A 16,873-nucleotide genomic window follows, 5' to 3' on the forward strand; every position below is an offset into this window, starting at 1 on the left:
CAGAGGTCACAGATTTATGATTGGCAAAGACCAGAAGCAACATGAAGAAAAAAATCTTTTTGCAACAAATGGTAGGGAATTTGAATACACCACCTGGTTAATGAGATGGAAACCGACTGAATGCAGTAGTATCGTTCAAAGGGGAATTAGATAAATATTTGGGAGAAAAGAAACTGAAGTTGTAAGGGGAAAGAGCAGGGAGAGACACACAAAGTGGACTGCTCTGGACCTAGTAGCATCCTTTGCCATATTATTCTCTGATAACAGGAGCTTACAGTGATTGCCAAGTCCATCTTTCCCATTTCTTTCCTCAGCCTGGTTTCATTTTATTCATTCAAATGTTTGCTCTATGATAATGAAAAGTTAGAGTGCAGAGTCAATGCAAGATACTGCACTGGGTTACATGCAAAGGAGCACATTGACACAAATAGGTTGCAGTGCACAGGTTTTATTACTTAACATTTTTAAATAAAGGTGAGCCCACAACCACACACCATTTTGTTTAGAACTGTACTCAAAAACAGAGCAGCAATCAACAAGTCTAAAACAAAACCAAAAAAAAATTCAATGCCAAACATTTTTTCTCTTGGCCCTACAAAAATAAGTGGAAGTCAACGTGAAGCAGAACTGGATACTTACAAAAATACACAGACTTTCACAAACTAAATACATTACAAACATCAAGGTTTTTAAACATGAGGTAGAAGCGGTACAGATTGTATGCTCGAATCATCGGCTACCTTACACATCAAAAGTAGGTGAAAAATAGTACTTGATATCAAGTAGAAACAACTTTCCTTCTTTGAAGGGTAATCCTTCAACTAATTTCAGAAGACAGCCATTGCACTCAAGGGAAAGTTGAAATTCACTGTTGATATTGTGCAGTGGGGAAAATGTGAGAAAATAGTCATTGATATTGTGCAGTGTGGAAACCCTATAAAGCCCATCTACTCACTGGCAACATTTACCTTGCTGTTGGTCAAAATGCAATCGGGAATTTTACTAGAAAGTAAAAAAACTCTCAGGGTGGAGATGGAAACAGCTCCCATAAAAGACCATATATAAAGATATTTCAAGCAAATGCTGAGGAAAAGGCAGAAGATTTCTTGCCTACCCAAATAGAAAGTTAAACCTTCAGGAGGCAAGGCAATTAAAGGATCTGATGCACAATAATGGTGGGTTGAGGGGGCAAGCAGGTTAACAATCCAGTCCTTTAGTTGGGTCTGTTAAATCCAAAGTTGTTTTAATACTCTAGTGAGATGCATAATGCGCAGGCTGACTAGCAGGTCCAACATAATTTAATGGAGCAGGAGGTGCTGGGCTCTGCAGCCTTGCTGAATTGTTACACATCTGGTTTGTTGGGTACCATGGACCAACAAAATGAAGAGTGGATGTTACAGGGATACATGGATCATAAGCAGGAGCTGGTATGTACTGGTCTGTCAGCACCGGATAGTACACCGTTGAATGAGGAACTGGTTGAGGCTCCACAGTAGGATAAGAACCTGCAGGAAAAAAGTCCATCAGTATCAAAAATATCTTCACTTTGCCCAAAGCTGTAAAATATTATATAACCTGGAAAGAACTTAGAAGAACCAACAGCCTACTTACACAATCTCTCAACTTAAAGGCAACCATCAGTCGAATTGTGAAAAAATTATTATGCCCCACAGCACCTCTTCTGGGGCAAGAATGTTGGGAAAAGAAGTGAGGCAAGAAGCAGGTGATGTTGCTCAGATAACATTTCAAAGCAACATGCATTTATTAGATCTTGCTGCTCGAAGGCACAAACTGCTTCATTATCGCGAGGAACCGTGAATAGAACTGAACAGTGTAAAATGTACAATTATCAGTGACCTTATGATGGAGGGAAGGTTATTCCTGAAGCAGCTAAAAAGAGGGGCTGTTTAGCACAGGGCTAAATTGCTGGCTTTGAAAACAGACCAAGGCAGGCCAGCAGCACGGTTCGATTCCCGTAACAGCCTCCCCGAACAGAGGCTGGAATGTGACGACTAGGGGCTTTTCACAGTAACTTCATTTGAAGCCTACTTGTGACAATAAGCGATTTTCATTTCATTTTCAAAAGATAGTTGGGCCTAGGACACTCCCATGAGGACCTGCTGCAGGAATGCCCCTGGGAGCGGAGAGAATTGTTCTCCAACAGTGCCAAACCATCTACCTTGTGGTAAGTACACCACCAGGCAGTGGAGATTTCTCCCCAATTCTCATCAACTTCAATTTTACTAGGGATTCATAAGGCAACACTCTCACCGCTCCGCAGGTATTCGGCCCATTTGTCCCTGTTCGGACCAAGGCTGTAATGAAGCCTGGAGCAGAGTGCTCCTGATGGAACCATTCAGTGCCCTTGAAAAACCAATATCATTTATGTTTATTTTTATAAAGTAAAACATTAATATGCATGCTAATATTCTTTTAATTGGAGGGCTGATGAGATGCTGTTTCTGAAGATAGCTAATAAGTTCAGTTCAACCTTCCCCAAGGCTTCAGGAGAGTAATGCTGCATAAACAGCTCCCATTTCAGTATTCATTATATTTTTAATTTGTCCATGAGATGTGGGCATCGTTGGCTGAGCCAGCATTTATTGCCCATCTCCAGTTGCCCTTGCTCGACCATTTAATTAGGTTTTAAATCCGGAGCACATGGCCAATTCCTACATTGTTATTTAAAAAGAGTGTACAAATTGCCTCAGCGTCCACCATTACTGGGTATGCTTGTTCAGAAACACACCTTTCAATTTTGTCCAGTGGTCCTTATGGAGGCCCAGAAATGACAATTCTTTCAAAACTGAAATTCTAATTTACATTAATGTTCAATTTGAACAAACATTTGTTAAACTTTAATGGTGAGAGCTCACTCTGGTTCCTTCTGTGCTGGTTATATTATTCACATACCTGTCTGAGATCAGAATAAAATTGGTCAAATAATTTTAAATATAATAATCGTCTTTATTAGTGGCACAAGTAGGCCATTAACACTGCAATGACGTTACTGTGAAAATCCCCTAGTCGCCACACCACGACGCCTGTTCGGGTATACGGAGGGAGAATTCAGAAGGTCCAATTCATCTAACAGCACGTCTTTCGGGATTGTGGGAGGAAACCTACGCAGACACAGGGAGAACGTGCAGACTCCGCAGACAGTGAACCAAGCCGGTAATTGAAACAGGTCCCTGACACGGTGAAGTAACAGAGCTAAACCACTGTGCTACCATGCTGCCCATACTTTGGGTCAGGATTCTCCATTTGGGAGACTCGAGTTCTCCCGCCAGAGTAGAAAGACTCTTGGTCTGTGCTGGTGCTAGGAGCTGCACCCTGGAGCAATTCAGTCTCCCTTGCCATGCAAATCTATGTATGGTGAGGAGCTCCCGGGATTCCGTTCTGAATGCTGCTAACGTGCTGCCATATTGAGCGGATGGCCAATACGGAGGTCCCCCTCCACAACACAAATCCTGCCACCACAAGCATGAGGGTGCCCTGACTGCCCAAGGCATTCAAGAGTGAGGGAAATGAAAATAAGCAATCCAGACACTTGGCTGTCTGGCTGGAAGCTGTTACGCTGTCAGTTACAGCCAACTAAAAGCTATTTTTCTTTTAAAGTGAATAGAAGCCTCACAGATCAAAGGGGGTTTAAAGTCTTGTGATATGCTTTGGCTTTTATCTGAGGCAGTCAGGGGAAATTAAAAAGCAGTGATTTTTTTCTTGTTTCTGCCTGCACTGCTCTTTTGAGAGGGGTCCTCTGGTGGAATTTGGGGACACTTATGCTACATACTTTGACACACTGCAAGGTTTATCAGGACCACATTTAAAAATACTTACACCGATCCATGTCTGCGTGAATCCCAGGCGAGAGGTGGAACATTTCAGAGGCATGGAGAATTGGGTTTCCAGCCCGTTAATCAAATGCGAATAACCCATTTGCATCCTCCCGCCAGAGCAGGGCGCATAGCTCGCTGCCACCACCCGGCGGAGCCCAGAGCTTAGGAAAGGGATCGGCGCCTGCTTTATGCCCAACGCGCAACTCCCCGTCGTATCGGGAACTCTGCAACCAGCAGTGGAGAATCCACGTCTTGGTTTAAATCACGAGGAGTAAGGTGGGCAAGTTGCAAATTGGTGAAGGAACAGTGCCAAATGCACTGTGCTACGTAATCAGCCAGACATTTGTGCTCAAATCTCCCCTCTGCAAGATTTGCATGTGAAATAAGTTTGGTTGGTTACGAATCTAGTTTTGCCAATCCCATTGCGCAACCTGATAATTAAATTACTGCACTTGAAGCATCACATATAACTTCCTTTAAAAGCAAACAACTGTTTCTTTGTAATGCAGGAGCAGCTATGGAGGAGTAATTCTTATTTATTTCAAGAGTGTGAGTGGCAAACCAGGGGGAGTTGATGGAAGTTTCTATATGGAACTGAAAAATATTCCATGCCATGGAGCAACACTCAGTAGAGGACTGTCCATAATTCAGAGTCAATTGTTGCTCTCAGAATGGCTCAGGTGAAAAGTGGATAAAATGTGAAATTGGTGCAGTCAGGATCAAGGGTGTGACACATTCTTGGGGTAGAATACAATGAATCTTGCTCTATATGTAGCAAAGTAATTCCTGACAAAAATGCAAGATTTGGACAATTTCTCTTCCCGATACAGATTAAAACTTCCGGCACAGGTTTCGGATCAAAGTAAAGATGAAAATATGAAATAAACTTGCCATTAGACATAGCGTCAGAGGAACTCTGATGGTCTTCATTTCTCCCGTTATCACCATATAACTGTGGCATGGTTGACTGTTCAATAAACTGGGAAGCTGCAGGGAATGCTGGATATACATCCATTGGTTGCTGTTGTGGCATATAGGCCACTGAGGGCCAATAGTTTTGGTGGCAACACTGGAAATGAGAGAGAGAGAAAAAGAGAGGAGAGAGAGCAATTAATTCAGAACTGACCAGAGCCAAGAAAATTATGATTTTCAACTCACCTTGCAAAAAAAAAAACTGATCATTTGCAACACCGCTTTGCCAACAGATATGAACTCAAAATAGTATAAATACTACAGCACGTTTACAATAAAACTCAAAATAGTGTTCACTACTAATCTCCCAAGACACAATTTATATCACAAATCCATTAAGGAATACACTTGCCCAAGGCACACTTGCCCAAGGCACACAAGTCTCAAATCAATCTAGTGGCCTCAGCGTTAATTTAAGTCCAATGTTGCTTTAACAACATCAAGAGGTTTGCGGGGAACCTCATGAAGGTAAATTCTATATAAAACGTTATGTGCCATCATTTAAAAACCAAGCTGAAGTCCTTAAAGATGTTCTGAAGTTCAGAATGAATGACTCACGAAGATGTTTTTGAAAAATGTCAAAAGGACAGCAGAATTTTGGCCTCTGTAGAACCATGTGTATAATTGCCATCAAACTCACCTGCAAGCCAAGGTTGAAGTAATACTGAACCACCTTTCTATCTAAAGAGAGACATCAAACAAACTTTTGTTACTATAAAACTTGAGCATTTGTGAACTTTGGCTCTGTTCCAGTGAAAGAGTCTCACCTCGAGGAAGGTCATTGCCATTGGGATCACAAGAATATGGTGGAGGTGCAGGAGAACTCATGGTTTCACCCATTTCATTGACAGGAAGGGGAGGACCTGAAAACAAAATGCATATTAGAAAGCAGTGCGACCAGAAAGTACACAGCAAACATCACATTCTTCCAGGTAATGAGTGTCAGAGCTGTAAAATCATGAGCCTTGGTGGATGGATAACACACACACTGACAGGATCAGAAAATAGGCTAGGGAATTTGCGTCTCAGAACAGAAAATAATGGAAATATTAACATGACAAAGGCATTGAAAGCAGAAGGGATATGGAAGAGTGGAACAATCAGAAACTATTGTAACGAATACTTTCCTGCAACTTTGTATCAAAATAAAAAGTTACAGGGCACAATTTGTGGGCTAAGCATGAACAATAAAAAATATAGCTTTCCAGACCAGAATATTCTTGTACTGTGCTGACTTGACGCTTTGGGCAGCACTGGGGTGAAACAATTGGGGGGGGGGGGCATAGAAAACATGTTCCAGGTCACTTCTGGAACATACAGGTTTTGAGCACAGACTGTGCAAGCAGAGTAGGGCTAAACTGTGATGGACTATTGTATCAACATTCATTGCACCAATTTAGGATGTGAACAGCAGTCAACAGAGAGGCATCCTGGAGTTACCAATGTCGTTGGATCTATGCACAAAGACAGTGCTGACCTTGACTAGAGAAGGGAAAGGTAGCTAATTAACAAAAAGCAGGGCCGGAATTCTAGGTTTGGGAGACTATGTTCCCCCGGCGGAGATGAATCGCCTCCAATTTGTGCTCGCACTGGGATTGCAAATCAGAGGCGATTCACAGTCCGTTGCCATACATATTTATGCATGACGGGGATTGAGAGATATTCTCTTGCGAATTTAGTCATCGGGCTGCCATTTTGAGGACAGGGCAACCCCCCTCCCACCATGGGAATTTCTGGATCACCCCACTGTACAGGGTGATCCAACCGCTCATAAGAGGCCCCTGACTGGAAACCCCCCATTTACAGTGGCCCCTAGCTGGAAGCTAGAGAGCAGTCCAGACAGAGACAGTAAAAAAAAATTATTATTATTTTTTTTTTTAAATCACTGCTTTAAAAATCAAGTGTGCAATACAGCTGCTGGCTCAGGCAGAGAAAGCAACACCTGTAAAATCCTAGAAAGGGAAAACCACATCAGCTGGGTTTAAATCCCTCAGATCTTTGATCTGCAAGGCTCATTCACATCAATGCGAAATTGATTTCAATAGGCTTGACAGCTTGTGCACAACCAACTGTCAAAACAATCTAATTTCCTTTGATGCTTGAACTGCCATTGATGTGGTCCAAGAACTATCAATCATAGCTAGATGTTTACAAACATTGTAGTTAGTTTCACAGCAGGCAACTTGAAATCCACTCATCCCTTATGGCGGGGTGCTCCCAAGCAGACATCTCCCTTAAAGGGGGGGGGGGGGGGGGGGGAGGGGAGTGCTCCCAGGCAGGCATGGGCGGGCAGGGGTCTCTGGTGGTGGTCTGTGTGTGTGTGCGGGCGGGGGGGGGGGGGGGGGGGGGGGTCCGCTGGTGAACTTTGGGGGCTCCCTAGAAGTTACCCACTTGGCCCACACCCCACAAAAGACACCCTGGAAAATACCTGCATCAATTCTCACCCACGTGAATCACAGTTCAGAGGAATGGAGATTCATGCAGGCTTGGAGAATCGGTGCTCAGGCTGTTAATAGGATGCAAATGGTTCAATTCAACCGATTTGCATCCTCCCGCTGGCATGGGGTGGAAACCCTCGATGCAGTCACCAGCGGTAGACTGGAACATCTGAACATGATCCGCGCCCGGCGCAGATCCCATTTGTCGGCCAACGCTGGATTCTCCGCCGCATCGGGAAGGAACTCTGCTACCGGCCGTGCAGAGCATCCAGCCCAGATTTCACTTTGCGCTAGTGATCAGTGGGCTGGTGTACTGCAAAGGGAGATTTAAGTCTTCCGTTCAAACAACTTATACCTCATCAGAGATTAATTAAGGTGTATGCATTAACACTTGGGAGTATGAAGAGTGAGCAAAAAGTGTCACAAAGACCTAAAAGAAATAGCTTTGACCACAAAATTTACTCGAGGGGGAATTTTAAAAAGAGGAGCGATTACAAGGACACATTTGAAGATGCCTGTGTCAATCCACATGATCAACGTTTATTTGTTTTTTTTTAAACTAAGTCAACACTGAATTATATTTGACAGCAAGACTTTACAACGGATTTTTAAAATCCTTCCACAGGGGCTGGTTTAGCACACTGGGCTAAATCGCTGGCTTTTAAAGCAGACCAAGACAGGCTAGCAGTACGGTTCAATTCCCGTACCAGCCTCCCCGAACAGGCGCTGCAATGTGGCGACTAGGGGCTTTTCACAGTAACTTAATTGAAGTCTACTTGTGACTATAAGCGATTTTCATTTCATTTCAATACTTACTTCCCCCTTCATCAGCATCAAGGAGGAGAGGTATAAATGTAAACAACATTAAGCAGGATAGCAAGGTACTTTTTCTTCCCTGACCTTTCACTATGCCATGGAGTCAACAAAATCATGTGTTTAGCTGTTTTACAATACATGAAGGAAGGAGGAATGAGTGCTCGAATCAAATTAAAACTAAACAAAAAAAAGTCTAACCCTAATAGCACTTTTGGTTCAGGGACAAATTATTTCAGGCATTGTTTTTGCAACAATCAATTCTCATATTTCACAATTTGTACGGCTTTGGTATAAAAATCAATGCAAAAAAACTGAACTCATGTTAAAATAGGAAAGTATGGAGCTTCGGCTGCTAATTTTTCTTGAAGACTAATAAAAGAGTGCCATCTACTGGAGTTTTTAAATAATGCAAGAGGTGCTAAGTGGCTCGTTTTCTTATTCCATCCCAAATGATCTGTTCTGTAAACAAAGAGAACACCTACTGAGCCAGTGCAAGGAAATCTTTTTGTACACTAGTTAATTATTTCATTATAGGCTTTTTAGAATTGCATTTACAAAGCACTTCATCACTCCCTCAGGCCAACCCAAAGTGATGTATGATCAGCTGCTGCTGCTCTTCACCTACTCCTACCAGATCTGCTGTCATGGTATGTCATGCTGGTCTGTCTTGTGTCATCCTCTCACATCTACCGTAGCTCGCCTGCAACCAGCGAGAGACATCAGTCATTCAACTACACCTAGGTTGACCCCTCTTTCTGCTACCCTCCACTTTGTCCTCTGGACAAGATCTCTATAGCCTTTGAGCTCTGACCAAATGGCCGAAATATTGAAATATGTTCTTGATATATATAACTAAAAGATTCTTTTCAAGGTCAATACCTATGACACAATCAAGACCGGTAGCCAAGTTGGGCATAAGGACGCCAAAGAATGAATGCAGAGATCATTCATTTATAGAAATATTGGTGGAAAAAAGACTTGGAGAACTTGCCACTTTTATTTGAATGGGGCTTTTGTGCATGCATAACATAAATGTGTTAATTCTGATGAATTTTCAGATGTGACATTCAAGATCTCAAAATTATTTGACAGGGATAGGGTAGACAGAAACGATATTCCCTGGTTGGGGAATTTAAAACAAAGGGACACTGATTCAATTTACTGCGGATTCTGGAATTCCAAAGAAAACAGAAATTGCTGGAGAATCTCAGCAGGTCTGACAGCATCTGTGGAGAACAGAACAGAGCTAACATTTGAGAGTCTGGTAAATCTCAGCCTATTTCCGGTTCTCTCCACCTCTGACGAAGAGTCATCCAGACTCGAAACCGTAGCTCCGTTCTCACCACAGATGCTGTCAGACCTGCTGAGATTTTCCAGTATTTTGTGTTGACACAGAATCCCAAGTAGATTATTCAGGAGTGAGATCAAAAATTACAATTCCCTACACAAAGGATAGTGGAAATCTGAAAACTCGCCCTCAGAAGGCTACAAGTTTGAGAACAGTTGGGAGCTTACACATGTAGTGCATAACTGGTAAATGTATTGCTGAAGTATTTGGAACAATACTTTCAGCTTCTATTAATATTAATGTTTATTAGTGTCACAAGTAGGCTTCCATTAACACTGCAATGAAGTTACTGCGAAAATCCACTAGTCGCCACACTACAACGCCTGTTCAGGTACATTGAGGGAGAATTCCGAATGTTTAATTTACCGAACAAGTACGTCTTTCGGGACTTGTGGGAGAAAACCGGAGCACCCGGAGGAAACCCATGCAGACATGGGGAGAATGTGCAGACTCTGCACAGACAGTGACCCAAGCCAGGAATCGAACCCGGGTCCCTGGGTCTGTAAAGCAACTGTGCTATAACCACTGTGCCTTCTATCACAGTCTGCTTCGCTTTTAGTGGACATATTTGTGCAGCTGCAATTTACCCATTATATCCACTGGAATTGTTAATCATCAATTTAGTGATGAGGGCCTGGTGTCCAGGGTCAGAAAAGCACACATTGGTCCATTTAGCCATAATGATTTCCCTAGAGCCATTTAAGAGACTGTCATATTGTGTTGCCAAATAAAAGATGACCCAGAATTTGGAGCAATCTGTAATATATGTTGTCATATTCTCAATAACTATCCATTTCAATTATCATTGCCTTTCAATATCTTGCGTGGTGGTTATTAATCGTTGATTTTAAATAATGAACACCGCTTGTATGGCCACACAGGGTTGGACTCTGATACACGGCGGAGGCGTTTAAGGCTTAACAACAGGTGATCACACTTTAAATGAAAGGTGAGCAGCTGCTTGAGCTGTTCCTTTGTGTGGTTTAATTTAATGCAATGAAAAAATTGGCGAGTGCCATTTGTCTGATGTAGATGGCTGTCTGGGATAAACAGGAATAGTATAAATGGTGGGAATTATACTGGGAATATTTTCCTACTTCTGGTCATCTCAGCCTTCCTTTCCCCCTCTCCACTAAGTATGCTGGTGGTGTATTATTTTTCCGTGATCTCGGTGTTTCTGTTGTGAGTGGAATATCAAGTATTAAAGTTTCCATGTTTATACCAGAAGCCAAGTGAATAGTTTTTGTTATTTATGATATTATGAATTTGCTCTGTTGATGGATTTTGTATGGTGTAACAAGAATTTATGATCAGTAATTACTTTGAAAAAGAAAACGAGCACTTTGTTCAAGTCACAGCTGGAAATATGACTATTTACAGAAGCAGCAAAACTTAAATTGCATCAACTTTGGATTATATACCTGGTCTCCCAACAGGATGAGAAGGTACAAGGACAGGTGATACAACCGTCTGCTGTGGCACTGTTGCGTAGGTTTGGCTAGTTTCTGCTGCTGAAGAGGAGAAACCCACTACAGGGGCTGAACTGCCAGAGTTGGAGGTCGATGCTACTGATGAATTTACCATCATCTAGGAATAATAAAGAACAAGTTTACACAATATGCATATACTGTAAAAATAAACACTGCTTAATTTTGAACTGAAAGATTACAGCAGCAATGTTTAATAACCGTTTATAAGAGAATACTGATGCCGTGGTCAATACTCTAAATTGCTTGTACCCAGGCAAGTATCGTGTGTGTCACGCAAGTGCCAGGCAATGATCATTTTCCAACAATAGTCTAAACCAATTGCCATCAGAATGCTTTTGATGGGGGGTTTCACAATTGACCAGAGGCTTAATTGAATCAGTCACAAACGAGCAGGGTCAAATGTTGGATATGTAGTAGTGAGTGCACCTCACCTCCTGACAGCCCAATATTTTCCACCATCTATAAAATGCACAAGCAAGGGGTGTAAGGAGTGTGATGGAATACTCTGCACTTGCCTGGATGAGTGTAGCGTCAATACTCAGGTTTGACACCATCCAGGGTAAAGCAGATTTCTTGATTCGCACCCCATCAGCCACCTTAAAACATTCACTCCCTCCACCAGCGGCCCACTGCGACAGCTTGCACCATCACTGCAGCAACTTGCTTAGTAATAACCTGCTCAGTCTGGCTTCTGCCAGGGCCACTCAGCTCCTGAATTCTTTAGTCTTGGTTCAAACATGGACAAAAAGAGGTGAACTCCAGAGGTGAGTAACTGCCATTCACATCAACCAATTGTGACATTAAGTAGCCCTAGCCAAACTGTAGTCAATGGAAATCAGAGGAGAAACTCTCCACTATTTGGAATCATTCCTAGCACAAAGGAAGATGGTTGTGGTTGGTGGTGGTGTTGATGGGAGGAGGGTCCATCTCAGCTCCTGGATATCACGGCAGGAGTCCCTCATGGTAGCGTGCTGTTCCTAACCATCTACGACAGTTTTCCAATGACCATCCCTCCGTCAAAGATGGGGATCTTCAATGAGATTGCACAATTCAGCCCACTTGATAAGCATCCTATCCACAAACATCCACTCCCTCCACCACCAATGCACAGTGGTAGCTGTGGGTACCATCTGCAAGATGCTCTGCAGCAACTCACTAAGGCTCCTTCAACACCTTCCAAACCATCTAGAAGGACAAATGCAGCAGGCACACATGAAAATCACCACATGGAAGTTCCCCTCCAAGCCACTCACTATCCTGTCTTGGAAATATCACTGTTCTTTCACTGTTACTGGGTCAAAATCCTGGATTGCTTCCCGAATAGCATTGTGTGTTCCTACAGCCATGAATTACAGCATTCAAGAAGGCAGCTAACCACCACCTTCACAAGGATGCGTAATAAATGCTGACCTAGCCAGCGACATCCGCATTCCTTGACTGAATTTTTTGAAAAAACTCTTTCAGTGCTCCTGTCAGCGCCACCCATTGTGGGTGGGACCCAGATATCGACACCTCGCAAAATCTGGTTCTATCGAATGAGGCGCAACAGCCATCAGAAAGTGCATGGAGGCCTCTCCCAGCTGAGCCGCACCCCTGTCCAGGCAGGATGCGTCTGGTAGATCACGCCCATAATCATTGGCCCTTCACTGCCACAGGGTCAAATTTCTGATCTTACCCACTTATGGGCACTGTGAATGGTACCTACACTACATGGACTACTGCAGTTCAAAGCAGCTCACCATCACCTTCTAAAGGCCAATTAGAAGCAAGCAGTAACCACCAACTTGCCAGTGACAAAGCCATTTAGCATCAATGGAACAGACTACTTTCATCACAATACTTTAATTTACAAAACAGTGCCAAAAAACATGTTACCTTCACAGATCACGCGGGGCAGATTCACAACAAGGTCAGAGACTCAGTGTTGCTCAGTCTACACAGGGTCTTTGAACAAATCCTTAAATTACAGCATAAGAAAATTGATCAAGTTTAATAGGCTACAACAGACCCGGTCAATTTCTTTAGGCCATCCAAGCGGTCCAGTCAGTGATCTCATTTTCACCTCAAAATGCTCAAGCCGCAATCATTAGACTAGTAACCATACACATTAGGTGCAAATTCCTGCACATAGTCAGCCTAAAAGAGATTGCGTAGTGTGTCGCGCACACACTGCGTCTCGGAGGATTCACATACTGTAACTGTAATGTTGTTAAAACATAAACCAATTCGTTCTACTACTTAGTTTGGAAATGGATTTCACCTCGTCCCAATTTCCAAATTAAATAACCAGCAGTGATGAATCTGCTAAATTCATGGCAAAACAATCAGGTTTAAAAATTAGAAGTTTACAAGATATGGAATGAAATAGATTGCACGTTATTCAAATGGTCAAAATTTGACCTATGGGCCAGGCATTCGACAGTTACGAGGATTTTGTAATGCAATTTCCAAAAGATAAATCATTTGCCAAGTCATCTGCTAATGTAATTGGTCCAAACAGAACAGTATGAAAAGCAAATGGAATTGTATTTGGTTGCATTATTAAAATAAATCAATATGTTTACTCATATTAAACACCAGATTATGGACAGGAATAAAACCAATGGCTTTCTTCTGGGGAAAAAGTGTACCTGCTGTGAATAACTGAAGTGTGCGTCAACCTGGCCCTCCTGGGGTGACTCTGCAGCAGAACATCCTTCCTGAATAGACTACAAGACAAACAATGATCAGTTTTTTGTTCCACATATGCACTGGAGTAATGTTCCTCAGCTAAAGTCCTATATGAAGTCAGGTCATCAGTCCCATTGAGACTTTAAAAAAGTGTCTTACTATCTGATTTGGATGATACAGGTGTATACATAAAAAACATGATCAATAACCATTGAGATCATGCATTGCAGCGATGAACTATTAAAAGTAGTAGCCTGGACTTCCGGTTACGGTGGATGGGAGGCAGCTGCAGACTGGAGGGCTCCCGCTCTGGAATAGAAATTTTGGGGTTTTAAAGCTCGGTCCCAGGGGCAACGGAGGCTGAAAAATCTGTAAGAAGGCACAGGGAGGAGAAATGGCCAAGCTTGGGGGAAAGAACGGCCATGAAAAAGGGGGTTAATAAAAGTCCGCCGGTGAGTGGAAAAGTCAGCGCAGGAACTGTAAGGAAAGCAAAGGCTGGAGCACCAGGGGAGGCCGCATCGCTCACAGCAGAAGAAATGACCAAAGTGATGGTTGTGGAACTTGAAAAGCAGTTCACAAAGCACATGGAAGCGATGATTAAGGAGATGGGGCGGTACTGAAAGTGCTGGTGGAGGAGGCGATTGCCCCGGTGAGGGCGGCGGTATCAAGCACAGCGGCAGAGGTGCGGGAGCAAGGTGAGACACTGAAGGAAGTGGAAGAGATATTATCGCAGCACGGTGATCAAATCACCTTGATGGGGAAGGAGTTGCGGAAGGTGACAAGAGACCACCAAGAGCCTGCGAGCCAAAATGGAAGACCTGGAAAACAGATCAAGGCAGCAGAATCGGAGGATCGTGGGTCTGCCCAAAGGGGTGGAATGCCCGAGGCCGACGGAGTATTTTGCCACGATGTTGGCGGAGCTATTGGGGGAGGGGACGATCCCTCTCGATATGAATTGAATTGGGCTCATTGGTCATGGAGGCCTATACCAAAGGCGAGTCAGCCGCCAAGAGTAGTAACTGTGTTTCCGTAGGTACAGCGTGAAGGAGGTGGTCCTGTGCTGGGCAAAACAGAAGCGGGTGGTGCAGTGGGCTGGAGCTGGTATACGCAAAAAACAGGATTTTACGTGGACCTGGCGAAGGTGGGCTGCCTTCAGCCAGGTGAAGAAGGCACTGTACATCAGCAAGGTGCAATGCGGCGGGATTGGGGGCCCCGATTGGGCTGGAGGAGCTGACCAAAGGGATAGGGAGCATGCAGGCGGGGAAGGCACCGGGGCCGGACGGTTTCCCGGTCGAATTCTATAAAAAAATATATGGACCTGTTGGGCCTGTTGCTAGTTAGGACCTTCAATGAGGCAAGGGAGGGGGGGGGCTTTGCCCCCGACGATGTCCTGGGCACTGATCTCCTTGATCCTGAAGCAGGACAAGGATCCCCTGCAGTGTGGGTCTTACAGGCCGATTTTGTTGCTAAACGTAGATGCCAAGGTGCTGGCGAGGGTCTTAGCCACGAGGATTGAGGATTGTGTGCCGCAGATCATCCACGAAGACCAGACGGGGTTCGTGAAGGGGAGGCAGTTGAACGCGAATGTGTGGAGGCTTCTAAACGTTATCATAATGCCGGCGAGGGAAGGGGAGGCGGAGATAGTGGTGGCTATGGACGCTGAGAAAGCCTTCGATAGGGTAGAGTGGGGGTACCTGTGGGAGGTGCTGAAGAGGTTTGGGTTTGGAGAGGGGCTCGTCAGGTGGGTTAGGCTGTTGTATGAGGTCCCGAACAGGAGGAGGTCTGAGTACTTTCGGTTGCACTGAGGGACAAGGCAGGAGTGTCCCCTGTCCCCCCTGCTCTTCGCACTGGCGATTGAACCCCTGGCTATGGCACGGAGGGAGTCGAGGAACTGGAGGGGGTTGGTGCGGGGTGGGGAGGAGCATAGGTGTCGCTCTATGCGGACGACTTGCTGCTATATGTGGCGGACCCGGTGGGGGGAATGACGGAGGTAATGAGGATCCTCAGGGAATTCGGGTATTTCTCGGGGTACCAACTCAACATGGGGAAGAGCGAGCTGTTCATGGTTCACCCAGGGGACCAGGAGAGGGGGATTGGCGAGCTCCCACTAAAAGGGGCGGAGAGAAGCTTCAGGTATTTGGGGGTCCAGGTGGCCAGGAGCTGGGGAGGCCCTGCATAGGCTTAATTTCACAAGGCTGGTGGAGCAAATGGAGGAGGAGTTCAAGAGGTGGGACGCGTTGCCGCTGTCCTTGGCGGGTAGGGTACAGTCAGTCAAAATGACGGTGCTCCCAAGGTTTTTGTTCCTGTTCCAGTGCCTGCCCGTGTTTATCCCGAAGGCCATTTTTAGGCGGGTCAACAGGAGTATAATGGGGTTTGTGTGGGCACGGGGGACACAAGAGGGTGAGAAGGGTGTTCCTGGAGCGGAGATATGGTGGGGGGGGGCTGGCACTGCCCAACCTCTGTGGGTACTACTGGGTCGCCAATGCGACGATGGTGCACAAGTGGGTGATGGAGGGGGAGGGGGCTGCATGGAAAAGGCTGGAGACGGCGTCGTGTGGGTACAAGTCTGGGGGCGCTGGCAACGGCACCGCTGCCTTTCCCTCCAAGGAGGTATACCGCAAGCCCGGTGGTGGCGGCTGCCCTCAGAATCTGGGGGCAGTGGAGGCGACACGGGGGAAGTTGGGGGCCTCATGTGGACCCCAATACAGGGGAACCACCGGTTCGTCCCAGGGAGAACAGATGGAGGGTTTTCGGGGTGGCACAGGGCAGGGATACGAAAGTTGGGGGACCTGTTTGTGGACGGGAAATTCACGAGCCTGGGTGAGCTGGAGGAGAAATATGGGCTCCCCCCCCCCCCCCCCGGGAACACCTTCAGATACTTGCAGGTAAGGGCGTTTGCCAGGCGGCAGAATTCCCACGGCTGCTGCCACGCACAGTACAGGACAGGGTGCTCTCGGGGGGCGGGGGGGGGGGGGGGGGTGGAAAAGAGAAGAGAGAGTGGGGAAGATCTCGGAAACTTACCAGGTGATGCAGGAGGAGGAGGAGGCCTCGGTGGTGGAGGTGAAAGGTAAGCGGGAGGAGGAGTTGGGAGAGGAGAGAGAGGAAGGGACGTGGTCAGATGCCCTTCCTCATCTGGCGCGAGGCTCAGCGTCATGCAGTTTAAGGTGCTGCACAGGGCACACATGACTGGGGCAAGGATGAGCCGGTTCTTTGGGGGCAAGGCAGGCGTGTTAGGTGCTTGGGGAGTCCAGCGAATCACATCCATATGTTCTGGGCATGCCCAGCGCTGGACGAATTTTGGAG

At 45.3% G+C, this 16,873-nt stretch overlaps 1 protein-coding gene across 1 annotated transcript in view; it reads right to left on the reverse strand.

The window, feature by feature from the left end:
* Nucleotides 1–451: 451 nt before the first annotated feature.
* alg13 (ALG13 UDP-N-acetylglucosaminyltransferase subunit) overlaps nt 452–16,873 on the reverse strand; it is a 137,363-nt gene continuing 120,941 nt past the window's right edge. Inside the window, exons 23-28 of the mRNA XM_072501533.1 lie at nt 13,531–13,608; nt 10,832–10,997; nt 5,576–5,671; nt 5,449–5,489; nt 4,728–4,905; nt 452–1,505 (exon numbers count right to left, since the gene is read on the reverse strand). Coding sequence (XP_072357634.1) covers nt 1,252–1,505; nt 4,728–4,905; nt 5,449–5,489; nt 5,576–5,671; nt 10,832–10,997; nt 13,531–13,608 — 813 coding nt within the window. The 3' untranslated portion in view covers nt 452–1,251. The remainder of the gene's footprint in view (nt 1,506–4,727; nt 4,906–5,448; nt 5,490–5,575; nt 5,672–10,831; nt 10,998–13,530; nt 13,609–16,873) is intronic.

Source organism: Scyliorhinus torazame, chromosome 5 (genome assembly GCF_047496885.1).
Source record: "Scyliorhinus torazame isolate Kashiwa2021f chromosome 5, sScyTor2.1, whole genome shotgun sequence".
Taxonomy (NCBI): domain Eukaryota; kingdom Metazoa; phylum Chordata; class Chondrichthyes; order Carcharhiniformes; family Scyliorhinidae; genus Scyliorhinus; species Scyliorhinus torazame.